We start from the raw sequence: 16,025 nt of genomic DNA, 5'->3' as shown, positions 1-16,025 counted from the left end.
TAATTGAAGCTCAGGCAGATTTTTTTTAATAGCTGTCCACTTTGAAGTTTTTTGTTTAACACAAAATGTAAAAGTCAAGACATCTTTCAAACTAGTTGGATTATAATACAAAGGCATACTTCCCATAAAGAAACGTTTAATACCTTCCAACAAGCTTTGAAAGAGTTATTCAACTTTTCTTATTACCATTGAAAAAGTTTTTAAATTGGTCACGCATGGATGGCTGAAAACGTGCTGCAATTTATTTGCATCAATGATTGAATTAGAGAAAAAGATTCAATAGTTTAATTTCATCCCGCCAAACGCAATAAATTTAAATATATTTTCAGTTCAACGGTTTCACGAGAGCAATTATAGAAAATGTTAAAAAAACAGAATGCAAGTTTGCACTTTGGTGGGCTTAGTGGCGAATAAATAAATCATTTGCGCAAACAGTAAAGGGGTTTTGCATAATAGATGTAGCAGATTTATGTGCGGTAATGTTGCCTAAAATATGCACAAGTTATAACCGTACTTATGAATTTATTCATACAGATATTGGGGCTCCAAGCCGGAAACTCTCAAATTGTCCCCGTTCTCAAAACGCGACTGCCAACGCGGCTTAGCCCGAATCAATTAAGTCGGCTTGTGGCCTGTCTGACGGCCAGAGAGCTTCCATTTCCAGCTTAGTGGTTGACGTTTTGACAGTTTTATTGTAAGTCATTCGTGTTAAACTGCTTAAGCGCGGCCTTATTTTGTGACCCATTTCAGCCAGGAAACGATTACAATTTAATCAACGAAATATTGAATTAAATTCAAAACTCGGCTTAAAGAAAAAAAGAAAAAAATGGGGTATTTAAAAGGTTGAAAATGTATTGTATTTGAATAATTATTTATACTCGTTTGAAGGTATCCGGAAAAGAAGAAAGTCCTAGATTTATTTTGATCGTGTCAAAACTACGCGTTCTTGTTTGTTGAGTTTTGATGCTTCGCAAAAGGAGTTTTGAACATTAAGAAATGTAGTAGTTTTTCAATTAAAAACATTAAAGACTGTGTCGTTAAAAATATTTTTTTAATTACTGTCAATTACTGTACTTTGACATATTATCTTTAAGTATAAAACAGTAAAAGAAAGTTTACCTTCTAATAAATATTTACAATTTTATCGTCAAAAATTTTTTGTCATCAAATGGAGATTTGTTCGCAGTTCATAACATTAACAATGTACTTTACAAGATATCTAAGCTAACTTAAGCACTCAGTACTTCATATAAACATTTTGATTATAAAACAGAAATCCAGCTTCTGGTAGTTTATTTAAAAGTTTTAAATGGGCATTTCTGCCACTCAAAACAAATGGTCGAATGGTCATTTTATACGACATTAGTAATACCAAATTAATTAAACACTAGCCGGATGAGTATTAAGTTTATCAATATAAATAAATAGTAAACTGCTAAAATGGCAGTTGGAATGCAAAGAAGCAGAACATTTTTGAGATAAAGAGCCATCTATGTGTTAGCTTAAAAGAGTGCAAAGCCTTGAGTATTAGATGTAGTTATGAAATAGTCCGGCTTCAATTTTCAACGCTAGGTGGCTCTTCGACTGGGGCGCCAAAATTTTCAATGATTTTTTGAAATGCGAAAGATTTTTATTTGGAACTAAAACTAGCAACCTGTGCCTGTTTTCCCATTAAAAGCATGAAGATTTTTTATGAGCAATTGCCTTTATCATTTATTGTTTAAGAATTAAATAGGAACTCTCGAAATTTTTAGCTAGAAATTGCAGTGGAATCATCACATCTCTGCTTTCTCAGTTTTTATAAATTGACCTTACAGCTGACCGCCGAGGTTTGGGGGTATTTCGCGCAGACACGGTCACACCGACGGTAACAGCTGCTCGCGGGTACAAGAACGAAAATTGTAACCGAAAAAAATCACAATTGTGCAATTGCTGCAAAAAAAGAAACAATTGAAAAAAAGAGCGCGCAACTTTGGTGTAGCCCGTCGGCGGGCGAGAGAGCGAGCGGAAAAGTGGATTAAAAATATTCATCGCAGGAGGATGAAAAGCGCCTGGTGACACAGGTCGGATACTTGACGGCCACCACAAAATGCAGACTGTTGGGCTGTTGCATAAATTCCGTTAGTAATTTTAACTATTTCTGCTGCCTCTATTGTGGTTGTTGTAGTTGTGCGCGTGTGCTTAATGTGTGTGCGATTGAGTGTCTATATTAGCTTAGCGATATATTTATATTCCTAATTACAAGCGTTGTGTTCGCGTTGCCGAATTAAAAGTTTTAGTTTCCCATCGGCGGGCGGAGCTCTTAGTCGCTAACATTACATCAAACTAACGGTGCTTACGTGCCACACGGCGCACATTGTAATCCCCCGAGCACACACACATACCGTGCCGCCTTCACCTTGAAGTGCCTGTCGAAGTCTCGGAATCGCTTCCTATTTATTTGCCGTTATTCTAACGGAACTTCTTGCACTAAGAAAGTGGTGTCAAGGTAGCCAGCGTAAAAAAAACAGTTGCGGTCAGAACAATAGTGTTAAAAAAAAAAAAAAACGTTTAAACCTTGTTTTCGTTAAAGTTCAAGCAAAATATTTCCATTTTGTACGGAGTTATGTACATATATGTTTTTTTTTTGTTTTTATTGTACCCACTTTTCAATACCAAGTTTTTTCAAAACTGACACAGAATTATTTGTTCTATTGCTTTGGACACAACTGTACTGTATATACATTTGTATATTTATGTTTATATGAGAGTCTGGGAAAGGAAAGTGTCGGCAGCTGATAACGCGTCTTAATTGTTGCTGTTCATCAATTGTACTTTGAACAGTCTTTGTATATATGTACATTTGTGGAAGAAAGGAATAACATTTGTGACAGTGTGCTTAGCAATTAATAAATAATATTAATCGATTCGACTGGTCTTTTTTTCTGGCTTGCTGTTTATGTAGTATTCATTGCATCAGCTTAGTTAACAGGAAATAAATCCAACCTGCTAATGTTTTTATTTTTGTCAATCCAAAAAAGTATACTGTATTCTGTTAATTAGCAATTGTGAATCATGCAGTGTAATATTACTTAATATATACCCTGAATGATAAATAATGGAAAATAACTAACTAATTAACCATAATATTCATTAAGATAAGTATGTATGTATATGAAAAAAAAAAAAAAAAAAAAATTAATCAATGTGGAGTTTTGTAAGCATATTCATTTTGTTTCTTTTTTAAGAGTTTCATGTTCTGAGTGTGTACTGTATATTAAGAACTAGTATTGTCAAACTGTGAAAAATTTGTAGCTAGAGCGAAAATTGTACACAAATATTATCTTCTGAAGGCGACGAAAGTTAATGAGTTTGCTTTCTCCTTTCTCTTTCGCACACACAGCATAGGCGGACGGCACACACACATCACGTGTTTGGCTTTGGCTACAAATTTGTGGCCCACGATCACACGCGAGCAGCTCTCTCCCAATTTCAGCCATTCTCATTGCTCTCTTTTGTAGTCAACATGTTCTCACTTCAACGGCTGCTGCGCCACATGGGCGGCGTGACGCCAGGAGCTACAACTACACTGGTAAAATAATATGTTTAAATTTTCAAGAATTTCTTTAGCTAAAGCCAGATCAGAATTCTTTACTCCAGTTTTTATATTTTCAATTTGTACTGCCGAATTCTTAAAACCTTTTATTATATTATTACTATCACTATAAGTAACAAATTGTTTAAACTCATATTTTGATTTAAAAAATGTTTCAATCTGGATTTTATTTATTTATTTAATTTAATTTATTTAAGTAAAGATAAAGAAAATGTATATCAATATTTTATTAAAACAAACAGGTTGTCAACCGGTTTTTCGCCGATTGTTAAGTTAGAACAACAATCCCACCGAAGTTGCCACCTCATTTACTAAGGCCAAACCCTAGTTCCAAGCCCTGTCTTGAAGCCCATTTTGGGAAATATTTCGAATATTTAATGACATTATCTCAGGAAAGATTCGATATCAGTACTACCAAATCAGAAAGAAAAAGAAAATTACATTATATCTGAAGTTATCCCATTCCATTCCCGTTTAATTTATTTGAATAAATAGTCTTTAAGTATTCTACTAAAATTGTTGTTGATTTTGTTCAGTTTATTCAATACAATAATATCACCACCAAATTTCTCGTAGTGCACAGCGACAGCTACAAAGCACTCTAGTCAGGCGAAGTTCGGCGAAAACGACATTCACGGTTCACCCTCGCATACGGACGGTCGCAGTCACGGCGAATCAGAGTCGGATTTGGAGTCGGCGCACGGCCAGAATTTCACAGCACAGCAGTTTGCCAGGAGGATTCTGCAGCAGCGCAGCCAGGACATTCAGCGCCACATCCACACGCAGGCATCAAAAGGACAGACAAGGGCTAAGTCCTCGCAGCACCAACAGCAGCAGACCTCCACAAAGTTCGCCATGTCATCGCTAGCGGCAGAACCGTTGCAGTCCCAAAAGCAGGATGAAGTCTCGGCCAGCGCGGGCGGCAATGTGGAGTCGCCGGAACTGGGAGCCTCCTGTCACGATGTGGCTTCCGCATCGACCAACGCCGGCAAGAAGCCCTGCTTCAGCACTGGGCTCGGCGAGATTCTTCAGTTCATGGAGCTCATCGGCAATCTGAAGGTATGTAAAACTGGTTTCTCAGCAGCTTTTTTCGGCTTTCCACCCTGCTCCATTCGCCAGTCATATGTTCGCATCGATTTTTCCCGAAATCCTCCGTGTTTTGATTTTGCCACACGCTATTCAAGCTCCCATTTAGGAATTTTAGGTATTGTAAAGTGGTGTTAGAGTATTAAAGAATAGAAAAGACTATTTTATAATTATTATTGGGGAATTGTTAGATATTTTTGAGAGAAAAAATATTTTTATTTTAAAATAACACTTAAAGTAATAAATATTTTTGATTTTAAGGTTGAAGATAAATTATTTTAAACTTTTTGCTTTTCAAAAAAGTTTTTTTTTTAACTTGACCTAGGATTTTTAAATTAAGTCGTGACGAGTATATTATACTGTGTTGTTGAAGTATCGCCGCTGGGCGCATACTTTTGTTTAACTTTGAAGGTCATTTTAGATATTTGTTGTTCGTACGTATAAAAGATATTTTTTGTTGGTAAACAAATAAATCATTTTCCTGAATTATAATAATTGTAAAGTACCCAAAAAATAAACGTAATAAGTTTTAAAAGGGATTGTGTTGGTTTCAACTGGACAATATGAACTTGACAACCTTTCTCAGCCGTTTATAAAATTAAAAACCCCCCTAAAGTCTTGTATAAGACCTTGTTTCTATTACGAAATTCTCCGTTCGTAAGATTTGCACTTGTATTTTAAAAATTGCTTATCAAAATAATTCTACAAAACCCCAAATCTCAAATAAAGCCAGAAGCAAAAAGAAAACAAACAAAAGTGTGAAACCCAAAGCAAGCAGAACGCAAAGATGTGTTTATTTACGTTTTGTATAATCAATTCTATTTTCTCTTCACTCTTTCGATTTTTTCTGCTTAGTATATTTGCAAACGTCTTGTATTATGTCAGTGACAGCCTTGCTCTTGTGTCCCCCTTGAACGAATTTGTATAGTCGTTTGCCAAGAAATATATCTAATATATAGGCATGTTTGTATACCTATGGTTTGATATGTAGCTTGTTTCATTCGGTGTGTTTGAATGAAAATCAATTTTCTGAGGAACTACCTTAGCTGCCAGTGGTAACACTTATCAAAAACTAGGGGTAGAGGCTCAGACAGAGTGCAAAGTCCACCATAAAGATTGTAATTGTATCTTTATAAAAACCGCAGCTGTTTGTACGTCATATAATCTGACATAAGCAAAACAAACAGTGCGAAAGTTAAGAGCTGCACACTTTCTAGAACCACTAGGATTTCTTTTATCTAATCAGCATATTTGAAGTGCTCAACCCATCGCCGGAATGACGAAATCCCCAGGCACGGGACATGCTTTCTTATCGACAAGCTGCATAAAGTGAATCGCTTTGTAATTTGAGTAGCTGCCCCTAGCGCTCATGGGTGAAAAATGTCATTAAAGTAAACTGATTAATGAGCTTTTGTTGTTTTGTGCGAGTCACCTAATCTCCGCTACTAAATTGCAAACTGTTTGCAAAAAAACGTTCAGGCAAAGTTCCAAATGGCTCACGTGAGAACAATTTTTGTATTGCTCTGCTTTGCTCTGTTGTTTTTGCTAAAATGTTTTGGATTCATTGTGGAATCTACCGTCAGCATTGACGTAAAACTTGGGACTTGAATAAACTACAACAACATTTTCCGAGTAGCAGTTTAAATTTTTGCTTTGCTATTATATATATCCTATTGCATATAGAACGTGAAAAAGCAGCAAAAAAAATAGAATGGCAACGCGTGACTTTGATCTTGGCCTTCAAATTATAGACGCTATCTTTGTCAGTTGACGGAGCCCCTTAAGAGGTGGGTGAGGATTTGTTTGAGGCGATAATATATGCTCGATATTTTCCAAACTGAGCGAAGTAAAACGATAGCGATGTGTGTGAAATATAATTGGAAAAATTTCATTTGGTGTTGATTGCTTATTAGCCTTTTAGTTATGGCTAAACACGAAACCCTATTTATAATTAATCAGTATATTTTCCAAGCTCTTAGAACATTTTTCCAGTAGCGGTAGTGTTTTGTTCTGTTTAGTCATCTTACATTTTTTTATAAACATATTCATAAAGCTGATATATTGGATCGCAAGTCAATTAACCAACAAACACTAATAATCACTTTCTCTGTTTGCCACCCTTGATATTACTTATATTAATAAAGCTGATATGCATTATAATGCATGTGGTGCGCATTTCTGTTGATTGATAACAACAAAGCTATCTGATAGGTATTGAACCCGTTACGTGACTACAAGCTGATCGGGATTGGTAATCAATAATGCCGATAAGTCACGAACGGATATGATTGCAGCAGAATTCTGGCTTCTTGCAGTTTAATTAAACAACAATATCATTTATTAAGGCATTTATTTACCTTTGGCAACGAGAAAATAAGCAAACGTAAATGGCAATGGGCTTGCAACGTCTTTTGGACCTTGTTTACCCTACCGCCGGTTTCTATAAATAAAACTTTTATTGATCAAATAGCAACAGTCTAAAACCACCCCCGCTGGCCGGTTTGGGTTGAAGGTCTGGGGCAAGAGGCACCAACCTTGATGTGTGCAACGAGCCAAGCCGGCAACGATGTCACCGAATTCGCGTCGTGTTTTTAATTAGTGAAAGTGGCAGGAGGCGTTATTTGTTTAGTTCTCTATGTACAGTATAAAGGAATCTTTAAACCGACTAGTCAAAATGAATGCAATACATTAAGTAAGACTAATGCAATGTTTTATTATACACAGTATATGCTCTATTCGTATATATTTCAACCATCTGAACGCAATTGTATGCCTCCGTAAAGTCGACTTATTTTTGCTAACCCGCTGTTTTTCCATCTTCTTTCGCAGCACACAAAACGCACCGGATGGGTGCTGCGTGATGTCAACGACTGCGAATCGATTTCGGGCCACATGTACAGGATGAGCATGCTGACCTTCCTGCTGGATGGCAGCGAGGGTCTCAATCAGATCCGCTGCATGGAGCTGGCATTGGTACACGACTTGGCGGAGAGTTTGGTGGGCGATATAACGCCCTTCTGCGGGGTCTCGAAGGACGAGAAGCGGGCTATGGAGTTCAAGGCGATGGAGGATATATGTAAATTGATCGAGCCCCGTGGCAAGCGTATTATGGAACTTTTTGAGGTACGTTACCCACCGTGAACTTTTGTTGAAGGTGTCCTTACGAATGATGTAATTTGCAGGAATACGAGCACGGGCAGACTGCCGAGAGCAAGTTCGTCAAGGATCTGGACCGCCTGGACATGGTGATGCAGGCGTTTGAGTACGAGAAGCGGGACAATTGCCTTCTGAAACACCAGGAGTTTTTCGACTCGACGGAGGGCAAGTTTAACCACCCGTTCGTAAAGAAGCTGGTCAACGAGATCTACGAGCAGCGCGATGTCCTGGCCAAGGCTAAGGGTGCCACGCCTCCGCCGGCCATCGAGGTGCCCAACATGGACCGGCCCTCGAAGCTGGCCAACGGGCACGACGGCTCGAGTTGAGCGTTATTCTAGGAACCAGTCTTAGGCTAGCACATGAACACATCCTCACATACAAACCACCACGCTCTTAACTTGTAAGCCAATCCAACTAACAAACTGTTATGCCTACCTCGACACGCTCATAGCTAGATCTAACTTTTAACACACTAATTTATTGCGAAGGAAGCGGATAAGATGGAACCGATGGGAGTAGCTATCAATTATTCTAAACAAACACCTGTTGAACACGTCTCCTTTGTTCAATTTCCTTTAAGTTAAGCGTAAAGTTGTACGAGTTTATCCAAATATTGAATTGATCTGACTAGGAAACACAATTGTACATAACTAAATGAAATTGTAGTTTATTTTAACCGTAGACGAGGCGAACTATTGTAAATGTTGTCCTAGAACAATTTTATTGAAGCAGCCGAACTTTCAAATCAAAATGTTAAATCAAAATCAAAATACTTGATTTCTTTAAATAATTTGTTCGCACCTGCATTACTTTTACCCTTGAATCGAACAAATGTAACCAAAATTATAATTAATATAACTTTGTGAGTTAGGCAATATAAAGATGCAGTCACGCTTAAGACGTGGCTAAAGACAAAGTCCCAATTGTTTAATTGCTCACAAACTGAATACTTTATTAACGAAACATAGAAACATAATCCAAAAGGGGAGGAAGCTGCAGCTCTTATTAGACACACTCGCTATGTATTCTGAAACAATTTACAGAACATTATCTATCGGATGCATTAATAGCAGGAGCAAACAAACCTTCAATGACGATGAACTGGCTTTCGCGGGAGGACGTCTGATGTGAATGTTGTCCGTGCTTCTTGGCTTTATCTGTGGTTCGAAGGAGTAGGTTTTTACGAAACTATTTAACCAACGGAAGCACTGACTTACGATGCACTGTAATAATCCGATCTGTTTGACCCATCGCGTTCTTTGCCCTGCATTTGTACTCCCCAAAGTCCCGCTTTGTAATCGGACGCAAGGTGATCCGCATCACAACCCGGTAAACATGGTCCACACTCACGGACTCGTAGGAACCTCCTTGCAGCAACTCGGAGTCCCTCAGCCAGAAGTTAACCGAAGCCGGTTGCGATTCTGTGATGCACTCCAGCGTCAGTTTCTGGCCCAGACCCACGTAGATGGTGTCGTATCTCGTCCAGATTGTAGGAGCAACTGCAACAGGTAGAGTTAATTTAAATATTTAAGACGGAACTTAACAGATGTTTGTATACTACAAAATCACTTACAGTTCACCACCAGCATGACGCGTTTGCTCACTGTGGGTGGCACTCCGTTGGAGGCGATGCAGAGATAGGCGCCCATGTGGGCGCGTTGCACCTGCCACAGGGTGAGATTCTGACCCTCCACGCTGTACAACTCCGGGTCGCCATCATCCCCAAGCAGGAGCGGAGCGTTTTCCTCGCGTCGCCAAGTGATGGTTGGCAAGGGAACACCTGTTGCACTGCAAGTGAGCGTCACATTCTGTCCGGAGGAGCGAACCACATCCTGGCTGGTCTGGTAGTCCACGATGTCGGGTGGCACCACCACGTCCAGATAGCCCATTTGGCTCTTCATAGGATCTGTGTTGATTTGGCACATGTACCTTGAAAATTGAAAGTTTTGGATATTGTAATAAATTCTTCTATTCGTACTATGACTTTTTTGATAAACACAGCCATTACATGGCGAGTATATATAATTGTTGAACTATTATTAAGTATTGGTGGATTATCAAAAAAATTTTCCCTTTCATAACGAAAATTCGAAAAAAAAAAAAAAAATCAGCACCTAATGGTAAATTTTTGGTATCCAATAGGATTAGTCGAGAGTCAGCTTGTTATACAGACTAACTAAGTGAGAAACATTTATTAAGAATCTCATCTTAACAAATAGATCTTAACGTATGCTTTAAAAAAGATATGTTCAGTGCAGAACTGAATAACTCAAAAAACTATTTGATGAGCTCGGACATAAGTTAATTTAGTCGAGCTATTTTAAGAAAGCATTGGCATATCTATAAACTCATCCTTAATGTTTTTAATAACAAAACTGAGGGAATCAATAGAGTTCATTTAGACAAATAATTTCTTCCTAAAGTAATACAAATCTTAAAAACTTTTTAGTCCTTTTCAAAGGGTTGAAGGCCCACAACTGCATTGTGATAATCGTCGAATGTGCAAATGGTTTTTGTATTTAGCAAATAATAAATTATATATCTTAAGGTTTTGTAGAGAAACAACAATACAACTCACCATCCGCGATCCGATTCCTGGACATCGCGTATTTTCAGCTGCCAGATTCGATGCTCCGTGTGGGAGATGGCGATCCGATGGTTCTTGGTGATGACGTGGTTCTGGATGCTCAGGATGGTCTGCGTGTCCACTCGCAACCAGGCCACCTTGAAGCTAAAGAGGTCGTGGACAACGCACGTGAGCAGACCATCGCGTCCCACGGGAACTGTTGCGTTGTTGATGGGACCGCTGAACTTGGGATCCGCTGGAAAGGAAGCCCAATTGGATGACATTTATGACTTTCATCATTAGGGCGCTAAATGGGGCGGACTGAAAACAACTGGTGGGTGGTTTATGATGCTTGCAAATGCTAGACACTGACATTTGCTCTGTTCCCATTCGAAGGAACTCAGGCGCAAGCATTTAATTCAATTAAAAAACTTGAATGGATGTTATTTTCGGCAGGCCAAAGTTTGTATACTCTTACAGTTAGATAAAACAAACAAACATAAATAATAAACTATAATAATTGCCGTTATAACGTTTAAATACGACTTTGGCATCTATTTAATACAACCAATGGTTAAAAATATTATATTCAAAACATATACATATTAAAACCAATGATTTGCAATTTTTAGGAAAACTAATTGGTATTTCAAAAGACTATACTCTAAACAAACAAGCTATGATTTTTAATGAGTGTCGAATTAAATATTCGAATTTGATCTGATTAAAGTTTTTAAAAAGGGTTGGGAAACTAAAAATCGAAATTTTGAACTAAGCACGCAAACGGTAAAGAACTGACTGACTTGGCGAAATATATTCGCATAGTGCTGCTGATATATGTATATACTTTATAGGGTAAGCAAAATCCTATTGCATTACAAAAAAAAAACGTTTTTTTATGTGTGCCGTATTTACTTTGGCTGTTCTAATCCACAATTATCAGGATAATTATTCCATTTCTTTTTCTCACACATTTATGCGTGTGTCTGCAGAATGTCAACAGCCTAAAAAGAAAATGCTCAGCAGTTGCCAGATGGCTCGCCTAAAATGGTCAACAATTTTTAAAATTGTTCAGCGGTCATAAATTTGTTGAGGTTAACATTAAGCCGAGACAGCAGCAAATAATCCAACAATTAGGCAAATTAACTGTTTATTGGGGATGGGAGATAATTTTGAAAAGAAGACTTTTTTAGATGGAGTGTATAAAATAAACCCATTTTCTTTTGACTTAAAAATTTGTTGTACCTTAAATACATCTACTAAAAATGTACACATATGATTTATTTTATTTTATTTTAGCTACAAACTTTTCTACAATGAATGTACCGTGTTAAGTTAAAAACAAACTAAGAAGGCTACTAATAGACTCACAAAATATATATCAATGCAAATCGGCAATTGGAACTTAACTTAGAGCTTTAACCTCTCCTTCTAGGATTACTTAGCCCAACTATTTTGAAATTTCGATCTGGGTAGCATATTACTCTAAAGAGTAAGTTATTAAAATAACCCTTTCAACTTCACTCAAGGTGTTCTTTTCCGGCGACTCGAGTCCCATCGCAATCATTTCCAGTCAAGCTGGCCAACCGCAAGACTTCGACATTTGCCGTCAGCCAACTTAACCACCAGAGTTCCGACCGCAGAGGCGACCCCAGACCATTGCAAACACAACAATTGGAAAGGGGGCGGGAAAATGGAGAATGGAAAAATCACATCACATGCCTAACAAGTAGCACGACTTTGCGGCCAGGAGACGAGGACTCGTTCTCGTTCTCGTTGTGGGTCTCCGTCTCGGTCTGGAACACCCCTCCCATCAGACGGCAAATACCTAAATTACAATTATGACCAAATAATAACCCGAAAAAATGCAAAAATCTAATAGAGCGGTGTGGGCAGGTGCTGGTACCTGGAAAATTGTAAAAAGCTGGCTACACCTTCGCAGTGATTGCGTTGCGGTGTGGGCGTGTTTCCACCAAACTAGCTTCAAATTGGGGGCCTACGACGCCATGCCATATAGCCTATAATTTGCGATTATGTTTTCGGGCCTGGGTCTGGGCAAAGTGGGGTGTTTTGGGTCCGAGTCGCGGCGGCACCTTCGTCCTTTTAAATGCGGGATTCGCCATTGTTCGACTGCTTTCAGTTGATACGGTTCCTGTTTCGGTTTCTGTTGTTATTGCAACCTGGCTATTGCATGTTTGCATATTGAAACATTCCGAAGAAAGGGACGAGCGAGACTTTTCAAACCATAAAACACATCATATTTGCACTGGGAAAAAAGGATCAAGTCTTTTTGAGTAGGAAAATTTTCTATTTAAAATTATTTTGAAAGTAAACTACTACTACTCAGTAAATCTATAAATCGCTATTTGCAAGACCCTTTTTATACTTTGTTATTAAATTACCAAGTAAGTATGGATGATATTTAATATTCGAAACGAATAAAACGAAATAAAGATTATCTTCAATCCCCCTTTGCGATTTTCGCATTTTGTTCAGTGCATCTAGGGACTTTTTTTTTACACATTTTATACCTTCATTTATGTCTGCAAGGTAATGTTGTTTCGCATTTAACTTTTCCCCCCCTACACGCCTTAGTTGTAGGCGCCTTTTATAGAGGAAATTGACTATGAGTTTAAATGTATTCCTGTTTTCTTGCACGATTTGTATCGCCAAGCGAAGGCTTAAGCCGTAATTTCCCCGTGAAGTCCCTGCAAATCCGGCAGAGTCCTTTCCCCACGCCGTTGAACTTGAAACGGAAAGTGAATGTCCTGTCCCCCGTTAGACACTCCAACTGTCTGCCGGCGAGTGCAGGCGAAAGGAATCACAATCAGCACGCAATGTCTGCCAAAAAAAGATGGGAAATAACCCACTGCAGTGGCCGTAATACCACCGTAACACCCCCTCCGCACCACTCGCACCAGAAACCCGGCACTTCAGCGGCAGAAACCACCAGCCACGAATAGAAAAATGAAAATAACGCAGAGTGCAATGGGAAGTGGGAAAATGTCGCCTTTCCGCGACTGTCTGTCTGCAGCCCGCTGTGCAGCGGGTGGTGGTAAGTGGGTGGTGCTGGGTTGGCTGGTAATGGGAATGGGGATGGAGATGGGGCTGGGAGTGGTGCAGATCCCATCACTCCTTTGAGCCACCTCTCACTTTCTTATCGCACGCTGCGGCCAGCCTGCCAATATTTATGTTTATTTTGCATTTGGCACATTGATTTAAACAACAAAATTCGAGTTTTGATATATTTATCGCACTTGGCTCGCCAAAGTCAAGGAAAATTTGTTTTGTTTTTGCCGACCATTTTCGCCGGCGGAAGTTGCCCCTCGTTACTCTTCCGCAGTCCTCCTCCGGAAACCCCCCGCCTCCTGTCTGGGGAACATGTTGGCCACAGTTTATTCACTTATGGACTCGTCGGACTTCCGATTACCAGCCGCCTTCCATTCGATCCTCTGCTGCTGGTATTCAAAACGCTTTTCGTTAGCACTTGGACCCCTGATAGCTCGCGGACAATTAGCCCTGCATTTTCCGAGCCATATTTCGTGTTGACGGGAACAGGAGTTTAGCTTGTAGACAGCTTGGAATGCAGTTGTTCAAGTTGACGGTGCTCTTGGGCCAATATTTTTTAAATTACAATAATTTACTTCATTTGGTCCAATTGCTAATCACATTTAATATTTCATTGAATTGATGAAACAACAAGCATTACTCTAAATATTTTGATTCATTTTACTCGAGAATAAATAAATCAATTAATAAATCAAGAATTAATATTATTTTTATTAAAGGCATACCTTAAAAAAAATAATTTTAATTTTATGTGTGATATCTTTAAATATCTATAAGGCAAATAATTTAAATAGTTAGTTTGAGAGTTGCAGAGATTTGTTGAAATTTAACGCGTTAATTGGTCACTTTCTATTTGGTTTTAAAGGTTAAGAATTTCTTTAAGCTCGACTTACAATTATTTAACTCCGAGAAGCTGGCCCGACTTAAACAGAGACACTGCATCAGCAGCAGCCAAGTGCCAGGGAAACCCCTTCTCATATTCCGAATTCAACCGCGGCCAAAGTGCGAAACTTTTAAATAGTGTTTTCCCCCGTTTTTTTTATATATTGCCACTTTCACTGGCCAAATAGCCCAAGTTGTGCTTCCGCTGCACTAGCGCAAATTTATTTTTTCCGGTTTTTGGCCAAAGTTTTGCGCCGATTGCCGGGGACAGACGTCCGCACACTATAACAACTGGCCGCGAACTGCGAGCTGATAATCAACTGTCAAAATTCATATTCAAAATTCAAATGCTGCCCGGCGAGGTGGTGGCGTTGCGCATGTGTCCTGCGGCTTTCCGAGGTGGCAGGATGGCTGGGTGGCTTGTTGGGTGGATGGTTGGGTGGGGTATTGGCCAGTAGTCAAGGTGCCCCGCAGCCAAAGGCGACGAGGTGTGCAATAGTAAATGTTTCATTCATAAAGCGCCCGGCGTAACATTTTCGTATGCACGTGACGGCATTGCTCATATGGCAGAGGACATGTCGTCGAGCGAAAGTGACACATCATTGGCGTTTCAATACACCCATCTCTCATCTCCCATCTCCCTGCCAACTCCAATCACCCAACTCCCCCGATACCATTCTAATTAACCCCGAAATTCCGCCCCTTCCCCGATAAACTTTCACCTGTCTTCGCATCCTTCGGCTTTCAGTTCCTCTGCTGCGTTCGCACTTTTCCGAGTGGCGCGGTTTGCATGTGTGAGCTTTTTAATAAGTTGGCAATAAGTTCGCCTCGCTGTTTGCGCACAATTAGCGCTTTTCAATGGCGATAACAATAATGATAATAAGCAAGGAGAATTTGCCTGATTGTTGGTCCCTCCAAGGAGCATCTTTTGCTGGCACATGCAAGTTTCACTTGCCGTGTTTACTCCTTATAAGACCGGACCTTTTTTGAATTGTTTTTCTTTTCTTGGCGGGTTTTAAGCATACATATTTATGCATATATAAGGGTTATGCTGTTTATAACTTATCAAGTACCAACTATTGGTTGGGATCTCTTAAAATAAAAGATTTACTTTGTTTAGTCGAGTGCCTCAAATACAAATACCAGTTTCTCAGAACAGTAAGTCAATTAGGCCCGGTCACTTTTTGAAAACTTCTTTCCCATCGCTATAATATGCATGCTCAATTCTGATATAATTGATAAGCTCTTAAATTGTTTAGGATATCGAAGTTTTGGACATTAGAGGCCATGTGGCACAAATCTCGAGATGTCGACGTTTTACGTGCAGACGGATCTTTTTAAGAATATTTATGTATATTAAACGGGGTCGTAATCGCTTCTTACTCCTATTACTTACATTTCATTAAACAAGGTATCCGAATAACAGTTATAAGTACAAAAACCAATTCAAAAGACGAAGATATGCCAAAAAACCGAAGATGTGCAATAAAAAAAAGCGAAGATATGCAATAATTACTTCGTCAATTTGTATTATATGAATATCTCATGCTTAGTTTAGTCTATTTTAAGTGAGTAATTATGACTGACCTACTTAAAATAAAAGAAAGAAAGCTTGCAGAAATCAAATATGTCGAACAAAATTTTATACAGTCGGCCGATTTTGATGAAATT

The 16,025-nt window shown here is 38.9% G+C and overlaps 2 protein-coding genes across 5 annotated transcripts; one reads left to right on the top strand and one right to left on the bottom strand.

Annotated features, from left to right (window-relative positions):
- The first annotated feature begins 1,857 nt into the window (after nt 1-1,857).
- Nucleotides 1,858-8,753, top strand: LOC108088183 (5'-deoxynucleotidase HDDC2). 3 transcript variants are annotated; one of them, XM_017185882.2, is made up of 5 exons: nt 1,858-2,120; nt 3,501-3,571; nt 4,172-4,654; nt 7,511-7,804; nt 7,864-8,753. In XM_017185882.2, exons 1-5 carry the CDS (start codon nt 2,090-2,092, stop codon nt 8,161-8,163), a joined length of 1,179 nt encoding a protein of 392 aa, XP_017041371.1. In that variant the 5' UTR covers nt 1,858-2,089; the 3' UTR covers nt 8,164-8,753. The 3 variants fall into 3 exon arrangements, with proteins under 3 accessions (XP_017041371.1, XP_017041372.1, XP_017041373.1); XM_017185883.2 differs by having other exon boundaries at nt 3,383-3,571; XM_017185884.2 differs by lacking the exon at nt 1,858-2,120 and adding an exon at nt 2,295-2,488 and having other exon boundaries at nt 3,383-3,571.
- A 6-nt stretch (nt 8,754-8,759) lies between these two features.
- On the bottom strand, nt 8,760-15,854 carry LOC108088184 (neurotrimin). Of its 2 annotated transcripts, XM_017185886.2 has the most exons (6): nt 15,751-15,854; nt 10,416-10,659; nt 9,411-9,766; nt 9,055-9,336; nt 8,923-8,994; nt 8,760-8,864 (listed from the first exon to the last, which is right to left on the bottom strand). In XM_017185886.2, exons 1-6 carry the CDS (start codon nt 15,755-15,757, stop codon nt 8,773-8,775), a joined length of 1,053 nt encoding a protein of 350 aa, XP_017041375.1. In that variant the 5' UTR covers nt 15,758-15,854; the 3' UTR covers nt 8,760-8,772. The 2 variants fall into 2 exon arrangements, with proteins under 2 accessions (XP_017041375.1, XP_017041374.1); XM_017185885.2 differs by lacking the exon at nt 15,751-15,854 and having other exon boundaries at nt 10,416-10,848.
- Nucleotides 15,855-16,025: the final 171 nt, after the last annotated feature.

Source organism: Drosophila ficusphila, unplaced genomic scaffold (genome assembly GCF_018152265.1).
Source record: "Drosophila ficusphila isolate 14025-0441.05 unplaced genomic scaffold, ASM1815226v1 contig_607, whole genome shotgun sequence".
In the NCBI taxonomy this organism is placed as follows: domain Eukaryota; kingdom Metazoa; phylum Arthropoda; class Insecta; order Diptera; family Drosophilidae; genus Drosophila; species Drosophila ficusphila.
The sequence above is the reverse complement of the archived record's forward strand: the minus strand, read 5'-3'. Positions and strand labels throughout refer to the sequence as shown.